This window comes from Camellia sinensis, chromosome 15 (assembly GCF_055761805.1).
Source record: "Camellia sinensis isolate YWXY chromosome 15, ASM5576180v1, whole genome shotgun sequence".
NCBI lineage: Eukaryota > Viridiplantae > Streptophyta > Magnoliopsida > Ericales > Theaceae > Camellia > Camellia sinensis.
The window spans coordinates 96,894,846-96,918,069 of NC_138975.1; the positions used below are offsets into that span (position 1 = coordinate 96,894,846).

At 37.4% G+C, this 23,224-nt stretch overlaps 1 protein-coding gene and 1 long non-coding RNA gene across 2 annotated transcripts; one reads left to right on the forward strand and one right to left on the reverse strand.

The window, feature by feature from the left end:
* Positions 1-7,575: 7,575 nt before the first annotated feature.
* LOC145813533 (uncharacterized) lies at positions 7,576-20,922 on the reverse strand. Its single transcript, XR_014356666.1, has 2 exons — positions 20,804-20,922; positions 7,576-7,696 (listed from the first exon to the last, which is right to left on the reverse strand). It is a non-coding gene; the product is annotated as an uncharacterized LOC145813533 (long non-coding RNA).
* Positions 14,433-17,350, forward strand: LOC114299361 (uncharacterized). Its single transcript, XM_028244080.2, has 4 exons — positions 14,433-16,320; positions 16,428-16,615; positions 16,718-17,107; positions 17,216-17,350. The coding sequence occupies exons 1-4, from the start codon at positions 15,980-15,982 to the stop codon at positions 17,284-17,286; spliced, it is 990 nt and encodes a 329-aa protein (XP_028099881.2). The 5' UTR covers positions 14,433-15,979; the 3' UTR covers positions 17,287-17,350.
* Positions 20,923-23,224: the final 2,302 nt, after the last annotated feature.

Genomic DNA, 23,224 nt, shown 5'->3' on the forward strand with positions numbered 1-23,224 from the left:
AACAAGCTCTATAAACATGACCCAAAACATATGGAGCTAAGGCCACCTTTCTTTGTAAAACAAAGGCTTTGGCAAGAGGGGCAAACTCAGGCATGATCCTCTGAGAAGAGGTATAGAAGAGGAATTTGCAAAGGCAATACAATATAAAAGAGAAAAATTCCCTATCGGTCACAGGGCCCTCTCTTTTGTTCTCAACCTTGACAAAGTCACTATAGGATGAGTTTGGAGATGGGAGAGAAAAAGGGATTTTGAGGTTAGGATAGTCTAGACCAATGGGGGTACCATTAGGAGATAATCCTAACATATGGCAGATGTCAAGGACGGTAGGAGCCATCATCCCACATCTAAATTAGAAGAAATTGAAAGCAGAATTCCAAAAACAAAGAGCAGCAGGTATTAAAAAAGGATCCTCAAAAATGGTGAACTTGGACAATTGAAGGGCGTCGAAGAGGCAGAGCTCCTGAAGATCCAGTGTCCTATCAGGGACGACCCGATCATACCATTCCTCCCACTCTGGTCTTACTGTGGGCCAGCAGCTATGGGGTTGGTTCATCCTCCGGCTTCTCCAATCAAGACCACCTTCATAAAGGAGGCAATGATCTTCCAAACGTGGATACAAAGCTAGAAGCTCGGTGGGAATCTCCTTAAAAATGGGCCCAAGCACGTATTCTTGTTGCTCATGGCGACGGGGAATGAAGATGCATCCGTCGATGGCACTTTTCTCACCAACCTTGTATTTCTCACACTCTTCATCAATGATCCTTTTTAAGGCTACAGATGGACTCGCACGCTTCACAACCGGTATTTTCAAGAAAGAAGAAGCCATTAACAAGAGTTTTTTTAAGAAACGAAGTTGAGGAAGAGGGTAAGGGAAAGGAGAAGTCAATAGAGATGAAGGGTTTGTGTGTTAGGCAAACAAGTGAATTGAAAGCACAAAATAAAAGGGTTTTAAACCTTTCTGTCAGAAAATACCCAACCGTTTTAAGTGGGTAGAATTCATAAAGAAGTGCTGAAGGTACGGATGCGAAAAGTTTTTCTCAATGTTGATAATTTGGGAGGGAAACGTATCTCAAATACTAATATTGGCTTCGAAATCAAATGTTTGGTTTCGAAGCCAAGCTTTGGCGCCAAAATCAAGTGACAAACAACTTCGAAAGCAGGAAGTTGACTTCGAAGCACATTTCAAACCTAAGAGTACAGGAATGCCCAGGTATTTGTTTACTTCAAAATGATTAAAGACCTACTTTTAGGTTTCTTGATGAGAGTAAAATCCTTCAAAGCAAAGTTTGAAATACCTTACGGTTAGAATTTGTTTGTTCTAGGTTTCAAACCAATAGTTGGTTTAGTAGTATACAAAAGGAATCACATTTTTAGAATAAAACAGTGCAATTCTTAAAGGAGGTTTCCATATTTTGGAAAGTATAGACTGTTTGTTCGAAGTAAAAATAGTTGATTTGAAGCTGCTTGATTGTATTAACCATATGTTGGGGAATCAGATATGATCAAATCAAGTTTCGAAGGGAAAAATTAGTGAATTCAAAGCTCTAATCCTGAAAGGAGACCTAAGGCAAAGGTTGTAAATTATACTCCATATGTTGGCAAAGTTAGGTTTCCAGCATTCCATTGGATATGATCAAATCAAGTTTCGAATGGCAAGATTGGTGAATTCGAAGCTCTGATTCTGAAAAGAGACCTAAGGCAAAGGTTGTCAATTACACTCCATATGTTGGAAAAGTTCAAATTGGGTTTCCAGTATTCCATTGGATATGATCAAATCAAGTTTCGAAGGACAAAATTGGTAAAGCCCTGATTTTGTTTGTTTTTTGACAAATAGAATAAAATTAGACCATGCCAAATAAAGAGAAGGCATCCTAGCTTTATTAAGACAATAGCAATTACATCAGAAGCCTTTTTTGGCTACATATTCAAGTTCATAAAAATAAGAAATAGAGTAAATGACAAGGTCATGGAATTTGTTCCAACTGTGGTCAATGAACTTCTGTTCCTTTTTAATCCTATCTTTTATCTTCTCCAGGCTAAGTTGTTGAAGCTAATATGCTCTTATTTGATAAAAAAGTTTTTCGGCCTTTATTTCAAACTCTGTTTCTTTCAACTCTTGTTCTATCTCATCCATGTCCAAGTCATCCCAGTATGCAGAGTCTTTATTCTTGAAATCATTATATTCGTCGATAAGGTTCTCTGCTTCATACCGGGTATGAACTCGATGGGCTGAGATTTGGTCCAAAGATCAAGTGGTGGCCACAGAAGTTTGATGCCAATGAAGAAGCAGTGGGAGTTGGTCTAAAAACATCTGGAGCTCTGCTTGGGCGATGGGGTTGAGGACATGACCCCAAGTCATAACATCACAAGCCCATCGAAAGTTCTTGAGAGGAACATCACCTTCGAGAACATTGAAGGGCAAGTGAGAAAAGGCCGCAAGCAGAAGTTGGGCTTGATATCGCTCAAATATAGTAAGGAGAGATAGAAGGCTATAGGAGGGGAGAAACTGGTCCTCAAAGAGAGTAAGTCTCAGTTCTTCTATCCAGTGAGGGTTTTATGAAAGAGGAGGTACAGGAGCTTCCATCTCAAAAGAAGGAGGGAACTGGGGGTTGCTGACGCATTCAAGCCAGTCACAAGAGCAAAATTTTTCCTTCCGGGCTAAGAACGACGGACTATACCCTTGTGCCTCTTCTGGACGACGAGTGGCTTGTACTATCTTCGTAGGCATGGAGGATGTGTACCATGCTACAAGTAAGTTGTCTTCCAAACGGCATCGGCGGTCGATGGATACGTATGGGTAAACCACCAAGCTCCGAGCAAAGGGAGGGAAAGTTAGAGGATCAACAAATTCGACAAAGTGACGATTGATTCGCTCTCTCAACTTGGACTCCTCAGGTTCTTGCCAACTTCTCCAGCAAAAAGCCTCAGAAGAAGAAGAAGCTGGAGCCTCATCCCACGCAGAAGGCTGTGGGTCAAAAAAAGAGCTTCCAATATCCATGTTTGCAAAATTTTGGTCTAAAGAATTGTGGACAATGGGTTCGTAATCCAAAGGTCGATAGTTTGCAAAAGCTTCCATGACTTGAATATAGGAAGGTGGATAGGAATGGCTAATAAATGCATGAAAATTCTTTCGAGGGAAAACATTATTATCTAGCAAATCCTCGTATGCTCGATCTATGTCAAAGAAAGTTTGTTTGGCCATGCGAGCTGTATCAGTCCTTTCGAATACTCAGATAATGGGAAATGTTCAAGGTGTGGAAAAGAATTTAATGCAAGTGGTTGCAATTCTGAGAAGATGCAAAACCCATGCACGTCCTAGGACGTGGATGTGAAGTGTTTTGATCCACTAATATCACCAAGTATTGGGTATATTAGTACTGGGGGTAATGTTGGCTGTATAAATTGTATAAGCCAATCGCGATTCAACACGTGGTATGAGAAGGGCAATTTGGGAAGGCAATATAAATCGCCAACCATTGTCAGACACGTGTCAACCCATACTGGCAATAATGGGTCTGCATAACACTGGAATGATCAAGGGATATAAGATAATGTGACCTAACGGTTACTCACAAGATTCAAATTCAAAATTATGAGGGAAGTCTAACTGCAGACATGGCGTAATGGAGCTAAGTATGAGGAAGAATGATCAGCAATTATGGAGGAATGCTTCGACGGTTAGAAGCTCATTTCGACAGTTATCATTGAGAAGTATAAATAGCAGAGAAGGCCCCAGAAAAGCTCCCAGATTCAGATCCAGAAACCAGTTTTTATCTACTTTATTTTCCTTCTAGCTTTTACATTTCTTGTTCTTTACATTTCTGTACTTCAAATTCCTGCACTACACTTTATTCATAAGAGTAGTTTCAAGTAACTTGTTGCTGTAAACCTCTACGAGGCTGAATCAGATCATTGTAAGTTTTTCATTTTTACTTAATGAAATAGTACAATTATTCTTTATTTAATTGTTATTTGCTAAATTCTCCTAAACAAAGCCACTAGTAAAAGTCCTCTTCATTGAGATTGAAAGAACTAAAACACAATCGTCTGATAATTGGTTGGCAATTAATCCTCTGTAAGAACTGATAAATCCTTACTGACACACTTAAAAATACAATACTAACTTTCGAAAGTCAAAAAAAGCCAACAGGGTCATATCATCTCTCTCATTTTTTTATATTTTTTCAAAAAAAAATCAAAAAAATTAAAAAATTAATTTTTAACCATTTTCTCAAAATAATTCTAACCGATCACTATATTATTTTATTTGAGAAACGATGGAATCGTGACACTTACCTCCACTATCTACTAAATTTTATGTAATGATATTTTGGGCTCCCAGTAATGTTAGAAATATCAAATTTTTATCAAATAAATAATTAAATATCTCACATAAGTGTGAGGCTTATAATTTTATAGACTTCACCCTTAGATAAGATATTTAATCATTTATTTAATAAAAAATTTAAAACCTATGACATTTTGCTTTGGGGCCTACCACTAAGCAACTTTACATGTCTAAGACTCTTGAATTGTCTGAGTGATACATTTTGTCCCAACTCGAACTTGTATTTGGCATCGTTTGGCATATTGATTGAGTTGACTTTTTCATTAAAAGTCATAAAAAATAAATTAAATTAAAAAATAAATAACATAAAATATTATATTAAAATTATAATTATTTTATTTTTTATTTTGTAAAAATCAAAAAAAATTAAAATATTCATCTTAAAAGAGACTTCTAATTTTAAATTACAATAATTAAAAAATTAAAAAGTGAATTTACATTTACTCTCACATCTTCGCATCAACATATGGACGTACTCTAGTAGAATACCTCCTTTATCATTGTGATATACCGACTCTAGTGGGATACCTCCTTTATCATTGTGTGATGTGGACACGTGAACAGTTACGTGTTCCCTTGGACTAATGCACCGACACTAGGGCTATTCATAAATAGAATCAAAAAATATTATGAATTTCAAATAAATTATCAAAATTTTTATATGAATATAAGATCCACGTCTATGTAATTTGTACGAATCTTATATTCATATAAAAATTTTAATAATTTATTTAGAATTTTTAACATAACTCAATTGAATCACCTCACTAATCGGACTAGATTGATTCAAAAAATTTTAAGTGGACGGTTCCGACGCAATAAACAGTCGGCTACAGATGGTAATATCACGATTCTTCAGTTTCACGGTCGAATAACAGATTTAACAACATGCAACCCGCAAAATTCAAACCAAAAAAATAGATATTTATTATATTTACACGTGGTATTTTTCTATTTGACCGCCATATTAGGTTTATTATCACCACAACTCTCCACTGACCCCATCTCCGCTTGTTACTCTGCCACATCCGGAAGAAATCAATCAATCAAAACAACTCTTTAATTACACTCTCTCCACTTAGTACTCTTCCTTTCATGTCTTGAAAATATCAGTGAGACTATTACTGTACCTTCACTTATTAATTCATCTTTAACGTTCACTTAGGCTTCGTTTGGAAAATAAATTGATTTTTTGACTTTTAACTTTTTTAACTATTTTAGCTTAGATTAAAAAATTTAGTTTAGGAAGGATTTTTTTTGACTTTTTGACTTTTTAAACTTTTTTTATAAGAGAAGAATAATAATTATAGATTGAATGTGATGTTTTGTTTATTGTGACTAAAATAACCTATTTTATTTTTTGTGACTAAAAAAGTCACAAACCATCTTTCCAAACCTAGCCTTCAATCTATTATTAAATTTAAATTGGATAAAAAAAAAATTTAAATATAAACTTCAACCGTGTTATTATAGTGACATCAAATAAAAAAAGTGACATTTTTCATCATATCAATAGAATGTTTAATTTTTTATCAAATTTCATAAGTGACCATTAATGAAAGAGCAGGTAGACAACATCTTGGAAAACTAATTTTGGGTGAAAATTTACTTTATCAAACGACCAACAAAATTGATAAAAAAAAATCATTAAAGGACATCGTATGATAATAAATTTTTACTCGAATTTGATAAAAAAAAAAAAAAAAAATTGGTAAACAATTGCAGATGCTTTTGCTCACTCTTTTGTGCCTAATCACTCAGAGCTCCTCCACTGTCACTTTTTTCTCTCAAACTCGTATTTTCTTCTCTTCTCCGTTTTCTCTCTCAATTGTCTTCTTACTTCTTTTTTCCCCTTCTCATTGTCAAACCTCTCTCTCGACTTTCATCGATCACACCGAAGATCAAGTCAGATGATGACCTCTCCCTCAACTTTCATCGATGACACCGAAGATCAAGTCAGATGATGACCTCTCCCTCAACTTTCATCGATGACACCGAAGATCAAGCCAGATGATGACGATGATGAAATCAGTCGACGAGATCAAACAACGTTGATAAGTTCAAGCGACAGCGATGATTAAATCAACAATGATGATCATATCTAAACCCCTCTCAGTTTCTCCGTCTCACACTATAGTTTTTCTTTTTTTTTTTTTAAGATGTAGGGAATTGAAGCTTTTCTATTTGAGGATTGTGAAAGAAGATGAGTGGTCTGTTTCAATATCGTCCCGATTTTTTCCCTACCCGAATATATCTGGTTTCAAATACATAATCAGTTGAGATCGGATAGCTTGCTGTTTCACCCGAAGTGGTCGATTCGAGTGGCGTGTATATAGCCTGACTCGATCCAACCCGTGAACACCACCAACCAGTACATGTTAACCTTTGAGGAAATCGTGTTGAACCGGTGTGATTTGATCATGAACCCAACAACACACTTGTTACAATGTTTAACTGGGACAAGTGACCTTATCTCGTTGTCAAGGATGTTGTACCATATCACTCTCATATATCTAGGTCGAGAGGCCAGTCATAGGTATCCTGAAGTCTTTGGTATGAAACACAGGACTCTGGGGTCTTCTAGCTTGGTGGCTAGAGACAGGTTTCGCCCACTGCGCCTTAGGCCAGTTCTACTATAAAAGAGACCACACAACTTAACTTGTGACAGAATCCCAAGGATCAAAACAAAATCCTAACTAATACACTGATATATCCTAATAGAATTCCTGAAATATCCAAATAGTTTGATATGGTCACATGACCCCACCTGCTATAAATAAAAAGTAGTACTCTCTTACATCACACGCTACATAAACATCATCTTCTTGAGATGTCTTCCTTGTACAATAGGCTCTGAACTCCAGCTGCTCTGTCTCTCACCTAGTCACTCCCATTGTCTCAAGTGTCATCGATGCGTGCCACCACTCTCAAATGAACTCCTAATCCACAATCCAGTCTTTCTACAACACCCCCAAAGGCAAGGTTGTTTATCAGTGACATAACCAATGAAAATATGCAACCCTAGGTACAGATCCTAATCCACAGGATAAGTCATACTTCAAAAGGTAAGTTCTGAATTTCTAAATTTAAAAGTTCAGTAGTCCAAAATAGAATTCATACAATATTTTTCAAAAAGTTTCATATGAGGAAACTAAAGTTCAAATAGTATGATGCCATAGTGCACAGAATAAGGAGAAATATGACAAAGTATGTAGACTTAGTTCTTCTCGGCATTGCTCTCCAGCTCCTTCCTCAGCTGCACAGAGAAGTCATCATTGACATCATCATCATCCCAGTCATCTTCCCACTGCTGCATTATCTCTTTTCCTTCTTCCTTGTCCTCCCACTCTGCCATTGTCATCGTTTTAGAAAATAAATCATTCAAAATACATCATAGCTACAGATATGAAACGAATCACAGGCTCTGCAGTTTCAACATCATAACAAGAGAAAAATGACAAATGTGCCAAAAAAATGGAACTTGGAAGCACTGGCTATACATATGCACCATAGGGGAATCCCCCATCATTTCACAGCACGAAGAGAGGTTAATGTAACTATATCATACAACCAGTCCCTTTTACAACTATTTCGTTAATCTCCTTCCATGTTTTTGTGATGGCTATGCCACACACAGGCACGTATATTAATCTATTTAAAAGATGATAGGGACTGGAGCTCATTCTCCTACTTGGATAGTGAGACCGATGGAAAAGCAAACTTGGAGTTACCAGAGGGTTCAAATAATTTTTAGTCTTCACCTAATTATCTAATGGACAACAACTCAAGGCATGTAGTTTCTGCTGACTAATGATGTTTTCCCTAGCAAGAATTGTTAATAAATTGTATACAAGAGTAACTAGATTTGTGCTTCATCATTTAGTTAAATTCACTAGATCCTCATTTGTTTTAGTCCTCCCAAAATATCATGCCTTGTAACTCCAAAATCATAAATACATCTCATTAGGGAGGGATCAGAACGGGTCACTTTCCCCGCATTATGTTACACCAGAACTTCAATTTCACACCCTTCACTTCAACAATAGCATTATCAAATCAAAATCGCTCTGCATCAAACTTATCTAAACATTTTACAAACTGACCGGAGTGAATGTGATGCAATTGGGGCTGATCAACTCAAGTTCATCTTACTTTCAGCTCATTTGAACTTGATTTGTTTAGTTTTCAATCCAAACTTGAGCATAAGTTATCGTATCATCTGACTAAACAACTGGTCCCAATAGCCTTTGCCTCAATAAAATATAAGACTCACAAAATTAATCATTAAAGTTCAAGTTTAAAACTCACGTTACTATGAAGGAGAAACAGGAAGAAAAAAAAAAAAAAAATTAGCATCACCTACTGGTAAAGGAGTTGTTTGGGATGTCCTAAATAAGTGCACTTTTTGTCTTTTTGGACTAAAAAGTTGAGGAAAAAAATATAGGGGTTGTTTGGTTTGTATTTGAGAAATATGTTTTAAGATAAAAAGTACGAAAATTTGTTTGGTTTGGTTTTTTTCAAAAGATGTTTTGAAAAATTATTTTGAGAGAGTGTTTTGGAAAAAGTGATTGATTTGATGTGTATGTGAGAGAGATTTGTTTGGAAAACTTGTAAACCAAACGAGTTTTGAAAAAAAAATTTGAAAAAATTTGTTTGGCTTGATTACTTTTGAAAACTTATTTGTAGAGAATTTTTCCCAAAATTTTTTAAGAAACACAAACCAAACAAGGCCATAAATGTTTGGGTTAATTTTTTGACTTTTTATGAAAAAAATGTATATTAAAAAATTGTATAAATGAAGTGTGTGGGAGAAAATAGTGTAGTATGCGTACGGAATGGCAGTGCATCGGTTGGGTGAATACATGGGAAAATATTACCTCCTTTTGGGGCTTTGATTGGAAGGTGTTGTTCGTCCTATGAGGGCCACCACAGGTCCCGTTTTCCTAATCGGAACCGTTCAATGTATAGAACTCGTCGAGTACTATATACTTGTAAAAAATCACGTTGATTGGATATCAATAGTTATATGGTCGTGTAAGTTTTTTTTGTTAGCTGTTAACTATAACACTTTTTGACATTTTTTATACAAAACTGATTTGATCATATAGTTAGCGATATATGATAGACGTGATTTTTTACAGGCATATAGTACTAGACGAGTTCTACATATTGAACTGTTCGGATTATCAAAACGGGACCCATGGTGGACCCCCACGGGCCCAACTTCACCACCCAAGTTAATGAATGTAAACATGTTTTTTTTTTTTTTCTTTACCTGCGGTGGAGTTTGACGTCAGTACGGTTGACGGACAATGATTTTTTTGGAATAGGTATATTTGTATATTAATTTTTTTTATATTTTTTTTTTGGTGAATAGTGATAACTTTTTACTTTTTTGATAACTTTTTGACTTTTTGACTTTTTCTTAACTTGCCAAACTTGGCCTTAATAATGAGAATCAAAATCAAATCATGAAAATCCCACGCAGCTGGTTCAACTAGTGTTAACTTTGACAAATTCACAAAAAGTAGTGTAATAACTATAGGTGCTGCTAATAACACCCACATATTATCTTTGGACCTCCACTTCCCTAAATTGCTCCCCACCCTAATCCCAATTATACTCTCATCCTACAAATTTGAAACCCTAACCTAACCTTTGCCTCCGGCCACCACCTGCAATGCCTTCCCACTCTCCCCTACCACCCTTCCCTCTCTAACCTCCCCCCTATCCCTGCAACCCCCACCTCTCTCTCTCTCTCTCTCTCTCTCTCTATGTGTGTGTGTGTGTGTGTGTGTGTGTGTGTGTGGGTGTGGGGGGGGGGGGGGGGTTAACGTGGGTTAATGGAGTGGCACAAGAGGGTTGGGAGTGCTAGAGTGGGGCTAGATAGTGAGAGGGCTGCAAGGACCGCAAGGGTGGGGTCTAGGGGGTGGCAGGAAGGGGCTGAAGACTCTGGGAAGGGACAGAAGAGGCTGGAGAAGGGATGGGCAGTGTCGAGGAATGGGGTAAGGCCAAGGGGGTGGCGGCCGAAAATGATGGTGATGGGTGGTGGCTGGGAAGGTATTAGGGTTAGGGTTTGGATTGAAAACTAAAACACAATGACCAGGCCCGGCGACTGTTTACCAAAAACACCTATCCATAGCCTACCAAATCTCATGATGGTTAATAAGAGTTCATTAACAAACAAGAAACCCCATAGCTCAAGGCTGCTCATTCCTTGTTTGCTTGTTTGGAATGCAACATAGGCGCTTCGGTCTCAACTTTAAATTTTAATCAGATTGTTGCACTTGATTGCTGCTGCTACCTTCACCCCATTCACTAAGAAATATACAAGTGAATGTTACCATCATGTCGTCCGTTTTTGTTTGGTGCACTAGGAGAGAAAATAGATACCTTGGTTGAAAAGGATCAACATACTTTCTTGGGTTTGTAGATAATTTGACAAAGCGTATCCTGGAGGACCGTATTGTTGAGGAGGCCAAGGGTAATTTTGTTAAGGTAGGTAAGGACAGCTCTGGCTATCACTACTATAGGATTGGTAAGGGTAATAAGGGTAACTCTAACTACTATCAGATGAATCAAACTGTTTTATGCTTCTTATTCTTCTTTCATCCCTACATATATCCCTACCTGCAACAATTTCTCCAGCATTATAATGCCCTCCAACATCACATAATCCAAATCCTCCAATGAAGGTGCAATAGGTTCTCCAACATTATAATGCCCTCCAACATCGCATAATCCAAATCCTCCAATGAATCTTCACTTCTTACACCAAAACTAGTACCATCACAATCACCGCCGCCGCTGCCAGCAATGAAGGTGCAACAGGTTCTCCAACATTATAATATCCTCCAACATCGCATAATCCAAATTCTCCAATGAAATCTTCACTTCCTACACAAAACTAGTATCGCCACCACTACCGCCACCATGAGAATCGCCTCCACCGTCACCATCATCACCTCCTCCATCAAATGGTGCTAAACCACCACTAATGTCACTTTGAGTTGGAGTAGGAATAGGAGTTGACCTTTGAGAAGTGCGTCGAGCTTGATATCTATGGGTGCCACCACCATCATTTCCATCGTTGCCAATGTTGCCGCCACCACTATCGCCGCCGCCGTCACCGTGAGAAGCGTCTCCACCATCACCATCATCACCTCCTCCATCAGATGGTGTTAAGCCACAGCTATTGTCACTTTGAGTTGCAGTAAGAGTTGAGTTTGAGAAGTACGTCGAGCTTGATATCTATAGGTGCCACCAGCATCATTTCCATCACTGCCATCGCCATCACTGTCGCCGCCGCCACCATCATCATCATCTGAGACCAAATCTAGCCATTCAAAATTATCCACACCATCTAGTAAAGGATTTTCCCTTTTCTTCTATCCATGGACTTATTGGATCAACTCCTTCAAATATGTAATCCAAGTTAATAGGATTAAAGCTCCTATCAAATCTTCTCTTGGCTTCTTCTTTAAACATGTCTCAATTTTAATCTCATGTAGGTGATGAAGACTAATTTTTGGATTTTCTTATATTCCATCTATTCCTGGTCTTCGTATGTATGAGACTAAAAATACTCCAATTATGTTCACAGTGAGATGATGTGGTGGTCTGACTTCATACTTTCACAGCTATTTTTTGAAGTTCAAGAGCACAACTACCATAAAGAATCCACCACTCAGTTGTGCAAAATTACATTGCATTATACATAAGTCAGAATAAGATAGAAAATTATTGAAGTATTCATGTATTGTAAATTTGTAATTTTGAAAATAAAACCTGGATGTAATTGTTTCCATGCTTTTTGTGTTAAAAGGAGTTCCAAAAGTTTTCTGTTTATCTCGAAACAGCAACAACTACAATTTGTGACAATCATAACATTTGCAAAAGTAAATTATTACTATTAAAATTTAAATAATTGGTACGTACTTTATTTGTTGCTTTTACTTGAGCATCCACATTAAGCTCCAATCTAGTAATTACTTTTTTAAGTCCATCCGTCACTTCTTCTATTATTTCATTGGATGAGATAGCACCACATTGGAATTAAGGATTTAGAAAATATCCTTCAAAAATAAAATTGTAATTAGTAATTGAAAGTAAATATACATGTTATAATTGAAATCATAACACTTACTAGGCACATGCAAATCTTGGTGTAATTGAAAAGATAATCGATTATCAATAATTTTCCAATACTCAATGTAGTAGCGACAATCTCTTTTAATTGTTGACTTTGTTCTATCCCCATCAACCAACCTCAATACTCTCATTAGTGGCTCATGAACTTTACAAAGCTCTGTTGCTTTCTGCCAAAACTCATTTCCCAAAATAATTTTTCAAACCTTCTAAGGTTGCCCAGTCTTTGCCTTCCCCCATATAGAAATTCTTCCACTCATCATTATTAAACATAACTCTCAATCGTTGTTTATATCTAACAATACTCTCAATGGTAATAAAATTTGTAGCAAATCGAGTGATGGCAAGTTGAATCAATTCTCTTATTTCCGATGAATTTTCTCATTAAATCCAACACCCATCCACTATTATAAATGAAATTGGTGATGATTTTACCATCTTCAATCACCTTTGCTACACTTTTCTTATGGGCTATGTCTTTTAGCATAAGATCGATACAATGTGCCGAACAATCCAATATAAATGTTTCCTTTTTCTCATTAACATTTTACTGGTAGCTTTCAATGTGCAAGTTCATTATTAGTCACCACTGAAAAATATTGATGAGAAAAAGGAACATTTATATTGTACAGCTTGTTCGGCACATTGCATTGATCTTATGCTAAAAGACATAGTCCATAAGAAAAGTGTAGCAAAGGTGATTGAAGATAGTAAAACCATCACCAATTTCATTTATATTAATGGATGGGTGTTGGATTTAATGAGAAAATTCCTAGGAGATAAGAAAAATGATTCAACCTGTCATCACTCGATTTGCTACAAATTTTATTGCCATTGAGAGTATTGTTATAAACAACAATTGAGAGCTATGTTTAATAGTGATGAGTGGAAGAATTCTAAATGGGGGAAAGCAAGGACTAGGCTTAAAAAATTATTTTGGGAAAAGAGTTTTGGCAGAATGCAACAGAGCTTTGTAAAGTTCATGAGCCACTAATGAGAGTATTAAGGTTGGTTAATGGGAATGAGAAGCCAACAATGGGTGTCATATATGAAGCTATAGATATAGCAAAGTTGGCAATTAAAGAGATTGTCGCTACTACACTGAGTATTGAAAAATTATTGATACTCGATGATTTTTTCAATTATACCAAGATTTGCATGCAGCTGGTAAGTGTTACGATTTCAATTATAACATGTATATTTACTTTCAATTACTAATTATAATTTTATTTTTGAAGGATATTTTCTAAATCCTCAATTCCAATATGGTGTTACCCCATCCAATGAAATAATAAGAGAAATGACGGATGGACTTAAAAAAATAATTACCGGATTGGAGCTTAATATAGATGCTCAAGTAAAAGCAACAAATAAAGTACATACCAATTATTTAAATTTTAATAATAATAATTTACTTTTGCAAATGTTACTTCTAGTAGTTGTTACAAATTGTAGTTGTTGCTGTTTCGAGATAAACAATAAACTTTTGAAACTACTTTAGCACAAAAAGCATAGAAACAATCAAATCCAGGTTTTATTTTCAAAATTACAAATTTACAATACATGAATACTTAAATAATTTTCTATCTTATTTGACTTATGTCTAATGTAATGTAATTTTATGCAGCTGAGTGGTGGATTCTTCATGGTAGTTGTACTCCTGAACTTCAAAAAATAGCTTTGAAAGTGTTAAGCCAGACCACCACATCATCTCACTGTAAACCTCTGTTGTTAGAATCGTACGATTCGGTTTGATACACATAGAAATCGATTTGAACAGGTACATGGAATCGCAAATGGTGCAGAATCGCATCTGAATCGATCGATTCACGATACGAATTGAAGAATCACTGAATCGCATGATTCCTTACAATCGCGGGTCGACCCAATTTCCTTGGACCTGAATGAAAAAAATTCAATTTTTGGCCCATTTTTTTAGCTTTTTCTTGGCACAAGATGGATCGCCTAGTCTTCTAAGACCAAACGACAACCAAGGTAACCCATGGTCTCTTTTTACTCCCAACAGACAAAACCCTAGAAAGACTCACCTCTCTGTTCGACGCAGAGCTTCGCGGTCCCTCTTCTCACTGTTTGGTGGTCCCTTGCTGCTAGAATCTGCTTCGTGGCCCTTCGTATAGTCTTCAAAGCTTTATGAAAGTTAGTCATCTCTTGGGTCTTCGATTTTGTTTGAGGTATTACCAGACAAACTTCATATAGGTAATATAAAATACTATATTCACTTTATACTCCTCCTTTTCCATTACTTTATTGTCTATTGTGTTGTGGACTGTAGAAGTATCCATTACTTTATTGTCTATTGTGGACAGTAGAAGCACTGAAGCTGCTGCTGTGTGGGTGGGATATTAAAAAAATATTTTGCTTTTTTTATGAAAAGCAAAAAAAAAAATGGGAAACAAGATCCGACATGGGACCATTGCACCCGTGTCAAAGATGATAATAGAATGCATTTGAGATCTAATTATTGTGGAAAAGATTATTGGGGTGGTGTGATTCGAATGAAAAATCATTTAGCCGAAACTCATAATAATGTTGGTGCTTGTAGTCAAGTTTCTGAAGATGTTATGAATATGTTTTTACAACTCTTATGTGGAAAAAAACAAGACAATATTATAGATGTTGATTGTTTTGAAGAAAAAAATATTAAGGGGAAAAGTAAAGGGGGAACTATGGATGCGTATGTCACAAAGGGGAGGGCAAAGCAACAAAGTTTAAATCAAATGATGAAGCAAAGGGAGCCCGTGATTAGAGATATTTGTAGAGTCATTTATGGGCATGCATTGGCTTTTAATTTAGTAAAAAGCTCCTTGTTTAAAAAGATGTTGAAGTCGGTTGGTGAGTATGGTGTAGGATTGAAACCACCAAGTTATCATGAAGTGAGAGTATCTTTTTTGAAAAAAGAGGTTGATAATGTGAATGCAAGTTTAGAAGTGTATAGAAAAGAATGGAAGAAGACGGGTTGCACTATAATGTCCGACGGATGGACCGATGGAAAGTCTCACTCTCTTACTAATTTCCTTGTTAATAGTCCAAGTGGAACGGTGTTTAGTAAATCAATAGACACCTCCGATGTAATTAAAAATTCTATGAAATTATTTGAGATGCTTGATGACATTGTGAATGAAATTGGTGAAGAAAATGTGGTTCAAGTGGTAACCGATAGTGCATCGGCGTATGTGGGTGCCAGTAGATTATTGGAAGAGAAGAGGACTAAATTGTTTTGGTCCCCATGTGCGGCACATTGCCTTACTTAATGTTGAGTGACATGGGTGAGTTGACGGTTTTCAAAGATATAATAATTAAAGCCAAGGAAATCGCTGTGTAATTTATAGGCATGCTTGAGTGCTTGATTTGTTCAGAAAATTTACAAAGAATAGGGAGTTGACAAGACCCGTGGTTACTAAATTTGCCACCGCCTTCCTTACTTTAAAAAATTTCCAAGATAGAAAGCTCCAATTTAGAGCTATGTTTGCATCGGAAAAGTGGGCTAGAAGTAGCTATTCTACATTTGTTAATGCAAAAAAGGCACAAGGAACAATCTTGGGAGATGCTAGATTTTGGAAAGCAATCAAGTATTGCTTGAAGTGTGTGCTCCCTTTGGTGAAAATTTTGAGGCTTGTGGATGGTGATGCAAAGCCGGCAATGGGGTTTATTTATGAAGCTATGGATAGAGCGAAGGAAGAAATTGCTTCAAACTTGAATCATGTGAGGGGTAGATATAAGCACATTTGGGAAATTATTGATACTAGATGGGATTTACAACTCCATAGGCCTTTGCATGCGGCGGCATATTACCTTAATCCGATGTAAGTTTTTTACTATTTTTGTCTAATTATTTGTGTTGTGTTGTGTTGTGTGACTTATATACAAAATGTGTAATGGAATTTATTTATGAATTTATCTTTCGTTCTAGGTTTCATTATCAAGAAAACTTCACTGCGGATACGGAGGTGAAAATTGATTTATTTAAAACCATTGAGAGGATGTATCCGGATATAGAGGATAGAGTGAAGGTTGATGAGCAATTAGAAAAGTTCAAGAAGGCCGAGGGTATGTTTGATATGAGCATGGCCATCTTGACAAGGGAAAAGAAACAACCCGGTAAAATTTTTGATTATGAAATTGTATATTCACAATTTCACAACAATTATGTTGGCAATGGCATGCATTATTCTCTAACATCTCTTTATCATTTAATTACAGCTCTATGGTGGGAAAGTTACGGAGAAGAGTGCAAAGAGCTTCAAAAGCTAGCTATTAGAGTGCTAAGTCTTACTTGTAGTGCCACCGGGTGTGAGAGAAATTGGAGCACTTTTGATCATGTGCACTCGAAGAAAAGAAACCGGTTGGAGCAACAACGGTTGAATGCTTTGGTTTTTGTGAAGTATAACATTCAACTTGAGTTGAGGCAAATTAAGAGACAAGAAAGGGGTGAGACTTATGATCCTATTTATTTATCGGATATGGAATCCGATGATGAATGGATTACCGAGAAAGAGGATCCATGTCTACCCGAAGATCATTCATGGATGGACATCCAAGAATGCTTCGAAGATGATGAAGGAACAACAACTAGCAAAAAGAGAAAAAGAGGTATAATTCTATATTTTAATTTTTAAATAAGTTAATTTCAAAGATTTAGTTTTTATATTTTCACATTTACTTGCTCATTCATAACCTTATTTAATTTTATTAATGTAGGACCAAGAAATTTAAATGCCACCGATAGAGGAAAAGAAAAGTATTTGAAGATGATGATGAAGTTGAATTGATTGAAGGTGGGGAAGGGGAAGAGGAAGAGGAAGAGGAAGAGAAAGAAGAGTTTGATGAAGTGACTATGGTAGATGATGATGAAGATGATATTGACCTTGGAGATGGTGAAGATTGAAATGAAGAAATGAAGACTTTTTGGAACTTTTAACTTTGTCTAATTTAACTTTTGTTTTGTATGGTCTCTTTTTTACACAAGTTACTTTACAAGTATAGATTAGAGTTTTGAAAAGTTTAGAACTTGTTAAGTTGTGAACGTTATTCATGATCATACATTCATAGAATCATATATTATAATGAATGTGGATTGCCATACATATATGTTGTGATGTGAATTTACATAAATTATATCATAAATACATAAATATAATATAGAATGATAGATCACGGTGGGGCTCGGACCCACATCTCTTGCCATATAAGCGTCTTACCTATTTAGGCCACGTGATCATCATGTAAAGTAACATTTTTATTACTTTAAATCTAAATATTTCATATTTATAATATTTAAGTGTATAAATATTTTTTTTTATGTAATTTAGAAAACGTAAGTGAATCTTTACGATTCACGATTCGATTCGATTCGCGATTCGGTACATGGCATTTCGATTCACGATTCGAATCCCGATTTGACAACTATGCTGTAAACATAATTAGAGTATTTTTAGTCACATCCATACGAAGACGCGGAATAGTTTGAAATATAAGAAAATCCAAAAATTAATCTTCATCACCTACAACATGAGATTAAAATTGAGACACATTAAAAGAAGAAGCCAAGAGGAGATATGATAGGAGCTTTAATCCTATTAACTTGGATTACATATTTGAAGAAGATGATCCAATAAGTCCGTGGATAGAAGAAAGGGAAAATCCTTTACTTGATGGTGTGGATAATTCTAAATGGCTAAATTTGGTCTCAGATGATGATGATGGTGATGGTGGCAGCAACAGCGACGGCGATGACGGAGATGGCGGAGATGGAAACAATGCTGGTGGCACCTATAGATATCAAGCTCGACGCACAAGTGACAATAGTGGTGGTTTAACACTATCTGATGAAGCAGGTGATGATGGTGACGGAGGAGGTGCTTCTCACAGTGAATGTGGCAACGACAATGGTAGTGACGGTGATAGTGACGGTGACGGTGATGGTGCTGGTGCTGGTGATGGTGATGGTGATGGTGATGGTCCTAGTTTTGGTGTAGGAAGTGAAGATTTCATTGGAATATTTGGATTATGCGATGTTAGAGGACATTATAATCTTGGAGAACCTATTGCACCTTTACCCCAACTACCTTGGAGGTTTCGTGGTAGCGATACACGTAGGGATGAAAGAAGAATAAGAAACAAAAAACAACAGTTTGATTCATCTGATATTAGTCAGAGTTACCCTTATCACCCTTACCCATCCTATGGTTTCGTAGTAGTGATACACGTAGGGATGAAAGAAGAATAAGAAGCAGAGAACAACAGTTTAATTCATCTGATATTAGTCTGAGTTACCCTTATCACTCTTACCCATCCTATAGCAGTGATAGCCAGAGCTATCAGAGCTATCCTTACCTACCTCAACAAAATTATCCTTTGCCCCCTCAACAACATGGTCCTCCAAGATACGCTTTGCCAAATTATCTACAAACCCAAGAAAAGTAGGTTGATCTTTTTCAGTCGAGGTATCCATTCTCTCTCCCAGTGCACCAAACATAAACAAATGACATGATGGCAACATTCACTTATATATTTCCTAGTGAATGGGGTGAAGGTAGCCGCAACAATTAAGCTCAACAATATGAATCCTAAAATGCACGACGTCACTAATTTTGGTGGCGACATTATGTAATTTTAGTAGTAACATTATGTAAAATGTAATCTCTATCATTTGTGAATTGTGATATGATATTATATACTTTGTTGGGTTCTTCCATTAAGAATGTATACCTTTTTAAAACTATTTAAGTTAAAATCTACATATGCTTCCACAAGTATAAGAATTAAAAAAAAATTATAAATCTAAGTCCAATAAAAGAAATTTTTGCCACAAGTGTAATATGGATTTATGACATATAAAGTCATTAATTATTGAAATAAAATGTACAAAAAATCATTTTATAGTGATTTAAAAATATGAAATATATTGGATCATACTTAAAAATTAACAAAAATTTATCAAAATTTATTTTAAAATCTAATAAATATGATTCTTAAAAATAAATAAAATAAAATAAATTATGTGTATGTGCGAAAAATAAAAAAATTCACGGTTCCGGTTACTGCAACCATTACGCTATGGCATTTACACCCCGCAACCGCATCACCGCCACCAATACGGTGACCATGACCGTGACCATGACCACTTTTAAGAACCTTGATAGCCAGCAATCAACAGGGGAAAAAAAAAAAAAAGAAATCCAACTACTCCCCCACATGCCTTTATAGTTTAATTTTTTTTAAATGTTTTATCCTATACACAGTCGTATGTGCCTTTGTATCACAGTTACTTGCATATTTAACATGTAGCTTCTTCAAATTGCCATACTGGTTCTTTAATCATTTTCCTTCATTTGCAAATGTTTTAATTTACAAGAAGCAGATAATTTCGAACAAATGCAATAACCGCACGCAACGAAGGGTCAAGGTCCCTCACTTCAATTCAAAACAACCTACTGATGTGATGCATCACCTCCAAGAGAGAGGTTCAATTTTTTTTTTTCTCATACCAATAATGAATGCACAATGACATCTATATTGCATTGTATGAAATAGTTGTATAAATTTAGTTATCTCAGTTCATTAAGAAAAAGAAATAGAGATCAATTGAATCATTTACACATACACAACTGCAATTAGTGTATAATAAGCAAATATAACTTAAGCACGAATATATATCATTGGGCTACACTACACTATCTTGACTGAAATGCATTGACCCATCACCCATTACCTAGTTGTCCTCACCAATCCCAAATTTGTCTAAACTTTTTTTATTTTATTTTTCATTGGCACCGGGGTTTCCGGATCAAAGGCCGACTAATCCCAAGGGTGCACAAGCTCTTGGCTAGGAGTTTCCCAAAGTGCACCATGGTTAATTCAAGAGTTTTCCTCTAGTCCGATGGCTCCAAGGAATTGTTAGCACCTAAGAGGTTTCAACCCCTGAACCTTGAAGGGAGCACAACCCCAAGACCAAAGGCCTTGCCACCAGGCCAAAACCCCTTGGGGTTCCATATTTGTCTAAACTTTAAACTGACAGAGACCCAATCCCAATACCAGTAGACACAGATTCCATGCCCCAAACCCCCACATTTACCCCAAAACTCAAAGGAATTACCAATAGTAATTAATTATGATATAAATCTTATTAATTAAACAAGGAACAAGTTGTTGCCTTGTATGCTTTTCTCATTGCTAGAGAGACTAACTTGACTGACCACATAAATTTAAGAAGAAACCAAAGAAAACTTCAATCAAAGCACTTTATTACCTAAAATATACCCATTGATTGAAATAAAAAGGATTTACCTTCGTTGATTTCGAACTCTTCGAACTCGTCATCGTCTTCGAATAGGTCGATTTTGGACTCTTCAGTTGCTGCCTTCGGTTCAGTTGCCATTCTCAATCAATCTCTTACAAAGCCTTGCCTGCAAGTGATAAACAAATTGATATAGAACCAGAGATAGATTTAGAACTCAAATTTGAAGACTTTTGAACCCTAAATTTTGCAGAATCAAGGATATATGTAACATACATACATATATATATATATATATATGAGAGAATCCACTTACCCTTCGTATATAAGAAAACTCAGGAAAGCTAAGTTCTAGAAAACCCTACTCGGAAGCGATGCCGAAAAGGCACGGGAAAATCAGCATTCAGCAGTTGACGACGTCGTTTCTAGTATAAGCACTTTATTTTCCTTTCATTCTTGTCACTAATTGAATCGGTTCGGCCAGTTTTTTCATAAATTTTGAGCCGAATCTGAGTATGTTTGGGAAGGTTTACGTTTTCAATTTATATTTATAAAAATTTTATAAATTAATTTTTGTTTATTTTTAAAAAAACATAAATTACAAACGCGTTTGGTAATTGACAAAATGTTTAAAAAAATTTAAAAATATAAAAAAAAAGTGAGAAATGGCAAGTGGCGGCGGAAAACGGTGGTGGAAAGTGATGACGGTGGGTGGTGGGTAGCTTGTGGTGGTGGGTGGTGGCGGGTCGGTGGTGGTGGTTGTGGTGAGTGGGTGGGTGACGGTAGCGAGTGGTGGATGGTACCGTGTGGGTGGGTGGTAGTGGTGGTGGTGGTGGCGGTGGCGACGAGTGGTGGGTGGTGGTGGCAGGTGGGTGGCGGGTGGTGGATGGTGGTGGTGGGTGGGCGATGGTGGCAGGTGGTGGTGGTGGTGGCGGGTGGCGGGTGGTGGTGGTAGGTGGTGATGGTGGGTGGGTGGGTGACGGTGGTGGGTGGTGGGTGGTAGTGAGTGGATGGTGGTAGTAGTGGCGGCAGGTGATGGTGACAGGTGGGTGGCGGATGGCAGGTGGTGGTGGTTGCAGGTGGGTGGCAGATGGTAGGTGGTAGTGAGTGGGTGGTGGTAGTAGTGGCGGCGGGTGGTGGTGACAGGTGGGTGGCGGATGGCAGGTGGTGGTGGTTGCAGGTGGGTGGCAGATGGCAGGTGGTGGTGGGGGTAGTGGTGGTGGGTGGGTGGGTGACGGTGGCGGATGGTCGGTGGTAGCGAGTGGGTGGTGGTGGTGGTGGTGGTGGCGGGTGGTGGGTGGTGAATGGCGGGTGGTAGTGGGTGATGGCGACTGGGTAGTGATGATGGATGGGTGGGTGACGGTGGCGGGTGGTAGCGAGTGGGTGGTGGTGGTGGTGGTGGTGGGTGGTAGTGGCGGCAGGTGGGTGGTGGTGGTGGTGGTAGTGGTGGCGGGTGGTAGTGGCGGCAGGTGGGTGGTGGCGGGTGGTGGCGGGTGGTGGTGGTGGTGGGTGGATGAGTGACGGTGGCGGGTGGTAGGTGATAGCGAGTGGGTGGTGTTGGTGGTGGGTGGTGGGTGATGGTTGTGGTGGTAGTGGTGTTGGTGGGTGGTGGTAGTGGGTGGATACCAGGTGGCTGGTGGTAGTGGATGGCTAGTGGTGGTAGGTGGTGGATGGTGGTGGCAGGTGGGTGGTGAGTGATGGTGGCAAGTAGGTGGCGAGTGATGGTGACGGGCAGTGGATAGTGGTGGCGAGTGGATGGCAGGTGTGTGGTGGATGGTGGTGGTGGTGAGAGGTGGGTGGTGGTGGCGAGTGGGTAGCAGGTGGGTGATGGTGGCGGGTGGTGGATGGTGGTGACAGGTGGGTGGTGAGTGGTGGTGGCAGGTGGTGGTGGGTGGTGGTGGTGGTGGTGGTAGAAGACGGTGGTGGAAAATGGTGGCGGGTGGTGGCTAGTGTTGGGTGATAAAAAAAAAAAAACTCAAAACTCAAAACGGAAACACATTTTTTGTGTTTTCATTTTTTGGCCAAATTTATAAACTGAGATCACTAATTTGTAAATCAAAAATTTTACCAAACAAGTTTTTATTTGAGTTTTTTAAATTTTTGTAAATATAAACAGAAAACTGAAAACGTAAGTGTTACCAAACGGCAACTAAGTAATCCATTCTCTTTTTTTTGAAACCGAGTAGACCGCAATACACTTGTAAACCAAATCAAATCATTTTATGTAGTTTTGGTGTAGTATTATAGTTTTGGGCCTAACATTTTAGACCTACTTTTATCTATTATAATAATGAATTTGGGCCTTAGAAACTAAAGTCCAACAACACTAAGCATAATTTTTGCATATGCTTGCTTTATTAAATTAAATTGGGCTTTATTTACAAAAAAAAAAAATAAATAAAATGAATTGGGCTTTGAAATCCTTAAGAGCTAAAAAAATTAAAAAATAAAAATGCATCTAGCAAGTGTCA

What these genes read in the sequence shown, in the direction of transcription:
- LOC114299361 (XM_028244080.2), top strand. Translation starts at nt 15,980, where the DNA reads ATGTTTGCATCGGAAAAGTGGGCTAGAAGTAGCTATTCTACATTTGTT. An exon ending in GCATATTACCTTAATCCGAT is followed by an intron (nt 16,321 to 16,427) that starts GTAAGTTTTTTA and finishes CTTTCGTTCTAG; the next exon opens with GTTTCATTATCAAGAAAACT. An exon ending in TAGCAAAAAGAGAAAAAGAG is followed by an intron (nt 17,108 to 17,215) that starts GTATAATTCTAT and finishes TTATTAATGTAG; the next exon opens with GACCAAGAAATTTAAATGCC.